Source organism: Carya illinoinensis, chromosome 13 (assembly GCF_018687715.1).
Source record: "Carya illinoinensis cultivar Pawnee chromosome 13, C.illinoinensisPawnee_v1, whole genome shotgun sequence".
NCBI lineage: Eukaryota > Viridiplantae > Streptophyta > Magnoliopsida > Fagales > Juglandaceae > Carya > Carya illinoinensis.
This window is the reverse complement of record NC_056764.1, coordinates 7,301,220-7,306,741: the sequence shown is the minus strand read 5'-3', so window position 1 is coordinate 7,306,741 and position 5,522 is coordinate 7,301,220. Positions and strand designations below refer to the sequence as shown.

The window sequence follows — 5,522 nt, the reverse complement described above, 5'->3', positions numbered from 1 at the left end:
ACCTCGGATGCGCCAAAAACACGCACTCGGACGGTATGTCGCTGGTTGGATACCGGATACCCCAGGGCCCAGGGCCCACGCTGCAAAAACTAAACGCAATGGTTTGGTCTCAGACGCTCCCAACAACGAGTGAAACTACGTACTTATATTTAGCAGACAGTGGGAGGGCTCCGCCGGGTTGAATAGTAAACGTGTCGTGTCCGATGGGGCCACCACGTGAATTGTGAATTCTTCCACCATTCTCTCAAGTCTCTACCCTTCTCTCTCTCTCTCTCTCTCTCATTATTTTTACACAGATATTACTCTCTTTATAGCAGCACCATTCTTCTTCTCTCTCTCTCTCTCTCTAAAAGCCTCTCTTTCATGTTCATTCATCTATACTTTTTACGTCCCATCGCCGAGTTCTCTCTCTCCCTAAAGCCCTCTCTTTCTCCCTCTCTTTCTCATGAAAGAAGCAAGACCAACACAAGCTCTTTCCCGTGAAAAGATCAAGCACCAGCACCTTCAAATTTCTGTATCACCACGATCAAACACATAAGACTGAAGAAAAGTGAGTGAGTGATCATATTTGTCTGTGAGAGAGAGACAGAGAGGGAGGGAGGGAGAGGGAAACCCCACCTATGGAGATTATGGTTTCAAACTAGTCAGAAGAGACAAAATTAAAATATTCCCAGTTTCTTAAATTAAAATAGGTAAATTTAGTGACCGATCAAGCACGGACCCAGTTCTTGATTATGGATTCTGCGTCTGGTGCCGGTGCATCTGTCCCGAACAGCGGAGAGGGTCCGTCGGCGACGGGTTCCGCAACGGCTGCTGAGGACTCATCAACGGCGCCACCGAGCAGGTACGAGTCACAGAAGCGGCGAGACTGGAACACCTTCTTACAGTACCTGAGGAACCACAAGCCTCCCTTAACTTTAGCCCGGTGCAGTGGGGCGCACGTGATCGAGTTCTTGAAGTACTTGGACCAGTTTGGGAAGACCAAGGTCCATATCTTAGGGTGTCCTTACTTCGGGCACCCAAACCCTCCAGCTCCGTGTGCTTGCCCGCTAAAGCAGGCGTGGGGGAGCCTAGACGCGCTGATCGGACGGCTGAGAGCAGCTTACGAAGAGAACGGTGGACGACCGGAGGCGAACCCGTTCGGAGCGAAGGCGGTGAGAATTTACTTAAGGGAGGTGAGGGAAGGACAGGCCAAAGCCAGAGGGATCCCTTATGAGAAGAAGAAGCGGAAACGGCCCACAGTCACGGCCGCTACGGTGGTGGTTTCAGCGGCGGAGAATGTGTCGGTGTCGGCAAGTGAAGGAGGGGATGCTGGTGAGGGAAGTGGTGCTGGCGGCGTTGCTCAAGCGGCTACTACAGCACCTACCGCCACCACCACCATATAGTTGGACTAATTTTTTCTCTGTTTTTCTTTGTTTTGAAACTTTTTCACTTTCAAATTTCGTCTGTTTTAACGTTTAATTGTCATTATTATGAGGTTAGATATAATTATATATATTTATATTTCTAGCGATCGAGTTTCTCGTAATTGAGAAATTCCTTTTTTTCTTAGCTATATAAAACTTTTAATTGTTATTCTTCTCCTTATCTCTTTCTAAACGTGCACAATTTGTAGCCGAGCAGGACAGTTATCTGAAGTTTTATAATCTTTGCTTGCTTCATGGGCCGGCTTGTGTCCTACTCTTATACAAAGAAGAGGAAGCTCCTGCGGCCTTGCCCTTTACTTATTTTTTTTCCCACCAGTTTCTTCTTTTTCTTCGTCGCGATTTCAAATTTCAACTTCAACATGAAACGGCATTTAAATTATTCACTATTTCCAGCTTCTTTCTCGTTTTCTATTGACCCGGTCAAGTACAGTCAGAAGTACGTGCATAGAATAGAATTCAGAAAATAAGATGTTAAGAAATCTACAGAAAGATAACCAATGAGATGTTGAGAAATCCCCAGAAAAGTAACTTTTTGTGCATTTCTCTTGCCACACACATTAAATATATATCACTATACACACATTGTAGGTCAGATTGCTACCGCATCCTTGATAAAAAAACACTTCAGATAACAAAATATTTTGTTAAAAGTTGAAAAGTTAGAATTATTTATATGAAAATTTAAAAAAATTATAATGATGTAACGAGATAATTTAGATTTAGATAAATAAACGAATCCAATAAGCAACTGTTATTTTGTATTATTGTATTTCTCTCTCTGTTTGTATTATTGTTCCAAATATGCAGCCGTTGCTTGTGCTGGATTCTAGTACCAACTCAGAGTGCAGTTTGTTAGAGTAAAGAAGGGCGGGCACCTCTCAGTCTAGCCTAATGTTTAAAGTCACGAGCAACTATTCATCGGCTCAATATCTGTTGTGATTCACATGCACGTGCGCCTCTGATTTACGCATTTTGCACTTTGAGTTTCAGGTGCATGTTACCTTTATATCTTCTGCTTAGATTTTGTTCTCAGATTTTAAGGAGTACGTAAGGTTCTTGGCCTGGTATGTATTTGAAGATTGAAACCCGCCTCCCCCTTATCTTTCTGCCTGTGATAACAACAACTGCTAAAAGATATAGGCTGCAGGCATCAATGAGAAGAAAATATACCCTTTCCGATTGCTGATCTTATATATTTTATTAAGGTAACCTCCCGCTGTGTGTGAAAACGACTGGTAGCCAACCCTTTCTTCCATTCTATCGTATATATTATTTTATCTCCCAACTATAATATTCAACATTTGTTATGATAGCATAGACCCACCAAGCACTCCCAAACAAAACCCTATTTCTGGATTTCAATTTCATATCCATACATCTGACAAAATGATGCAGCATTTTTATGCCCCAGTCATGATGTGCTTAAACAATTCTTAGTATTACGTTTATCCTTTTTTTTTCGCCCTAAACAATTGATCTATATTGATAATGGCAAAAGAGGCAGAGGCTTTGCGGATCCAAACAAAATATCCATAGCAATTGCTACAGTAGTGCTAGTAAAATGAACAGGAGAAAACAAAAAAGGGATTAGAGACAGACTCTCAAGTCCCAATTCTCCTGGACTAATCTATCGTCAACGAAAAGAATGCAATTCGGCTAACTGATTCAGCAGTGTAGGATTTCACGATTTTGTTTAGTTTGTCTATCACGGTTTTGGTTCATCTGTCACAGTGGGGTATCGCTGCACTTACGTAAGTTCTAGATAATTCAATAGAGAACTATACTTTCTTCGTCGCATGTAGTGACCGGAATATATCAACTGCTAACTCTAGGAAAAGAAGTAAAGGTTGCAGGTATGGCGGATCAAGTCGATTTTTTCGGCATCTTCAGCTCACGCATCGATGGGCGTGGAGTACTTTAGATGGTCAAATCTTAAAAACAAAAGACCAGATGGTATCCTGTGTAGCTAGGGAATTAGGGTCGGAGATGTGGCAACATGAGAGGACGTTGCTCGGTGCTCCCATGGTTTGGAAGCGTTGCTTAATTTGTTGGATTTTTGTAGTCTTGTAGATCGGCTTTCTGAAAAGTTTTTACGACGTATCACGTCTGTACTAAGGAAATCATGAACGTAAGGCGAAGACTCGTATGACCGATCTCGACTCTAGGAGGAAAAACAAAAATGAAAACTTTAAGAACATGACTTGTAAGTCTTGAAATAAGGAGGGAAATGGGAGATGTTACACGCCTAAGTCAAGGGGATTGTAAGGGCTACGAAGGTTAGGGAATAATTTATTTTCTTGGGGTCATTAGGACCATAACGGGAGAGGAGATGATCGGTTCGAAAAAGGGAATCGAGTATTTAGGGATCGCATGAGAGATAAGTATATATATATAGATATTAATTCTATGTTTTTATTTGGTTCTTCGTTCTTAACTCCATTTTTCTTGAAAATAAAATCGATGTAAATAAAAACTATCCTCCTGAGTGTTGCTGGAAGTTTCCTCCTCTTTCTACCTTTTTTTGCCTTTCCTTTTTGTTTCTTTTTAATTTTTCCATTTATATATTTTTTTTCTTTAACCATTTTGATCCCCATAAAAATAAAGACGGTTAAATTAATTTCCTTTCTTGTCTTGAGACCTAAAAAGTGTTCCTCTTTTTACTCCTCCTGTGTGGACGTAATGGACATCGCATCCTTTTTGTTGACTCTCTTGCTTTTAGGTTGTATATAGTTATTTTATAAAACTTGAAAAAAAAAGGGGGGGTTCTTGTGGATTTTGTTTGGAAAAGTATAGTTGTAAGTATAATTGTGTATTAATCTGTATATTAATCTGATGTAATTAGTTAAAAAATAAATTTTATTAAAAATAATGTTAATTTAAATTTTAAATATAAATAAATTAATATTAATATACAGATTAATACGCGACCTATATATAATAAAACTCATTTTGTTTCTCTTGGAGAAGAATATAAAATGGCAGAAAGAAAAGAGTTTATAAGCTTTTACTCTTCCAGGCAGTGAAACAAGAGGGGACGACTACAGTGAGAAGTAGTATTCAAAACTCGAAAATGTCTTGTTGTGTTTAGAGAGATCATCTCTGACACTCTGTATCTTGTATGCAGCAAACAGTAGTACGTCTGGCAGGGAATTCTGAGCGGTAGCTAGTGAAAAAGAGCGAAGTCACAAGATGCATGGATTGTACGAAGAGCTATATATATAAATATATATAGTAGGTTGTGATCGAATATCTTGGCTCTTTTGTCGTTGCATTAGCATCCATATCATAGTTGATAGTCCTCGTTCGGGCCATGGTGGGTAGAGAGAGATGGAAGATAGGCGATTGGCTTTGTTTGCTTGGGTTTGGGTTGGGGGTGGGTTTTGCTAAAGCCTCTGCACTGAGTGGTCATGTCTGATGCCACAGACAATTACTGATGTATGGCTTTCAGCTTTGAATGGAATATATGCTTAATTTATTTGACGCTCTTAAATGCCGTGGCATCCAAAGAAGGAAGCATTCACATGACAAAGTAACTCTATCTATTGGCACAACACGTGGAAAGCATCCTAGCGTCCGTTTTAATTAATTTCCATCATATGTTTACGTGACCAATAATAAATTTTAAACATTTTTTAAGTCCAAGATAAAACATATGGAATGTACACATCAATAGTCAGAAAGTCTGATCACATATTATCCGATTTTTTATAAAAAAAAAAAACTACAGAATTAATATATAGTTATTATATTATATGCATTGTATTTAGACCTTCATTCCAACCCTTCTTGCCGTCGCCGGGTCGGGGGGCCATCTTTTGTAGTTAAGAGTTGAGACGCTGAGGAGTTGACATCTAAACTCTTGTAGCTGTATTTGCAGTTGTCGTACAGCATCCACAGACAAGGACGTGTTTTGGAATTAGATACAAAGATTGTCCAAGTTTTCAGTACTGGTGCGTTGGCGTGCAACGATGGAAAGCTGCAAGCTAGCTGAGTCGAGGGTGACTGACTGTTGGGTAATTGTTTTGACAGAATTTACGAGGTGGGAGTAGTAAAAGGGATCATCCCTCTCCAAACTTTCTCTGGGATTAAGAGGCT

At 39.9% G+C, this 5,522-nt stretch overlaps 1 protein-coding gene across 1 annotated transcript; it reads left to right on the top strand.

The window, feature by feature from the left end:
- The first annotated feature begins 259 nt into the window (after positions 1 to 259).
- LOC122290731 (protein LIGHT-DEPENDENT SHORT HYPOCOTYLS 5-like) lies at positions 260 to 1,513 on the top strand. Its single transcript, XM_043098341.1, has one exon. It carries the CDS (start codon positions 735 to 737, stop codon positions 1,383 to 1,385), a length of 651 nt encoding a protein of 216 aa, XP_042954275.1. The 5' UTR covers positions 260 to 734; the 3' UTR covers positions 1,386 to 1,513.
- The last annotated feature ends 4,009 nt before the right edge of the window (positions 1,514 to 5,522 follow it).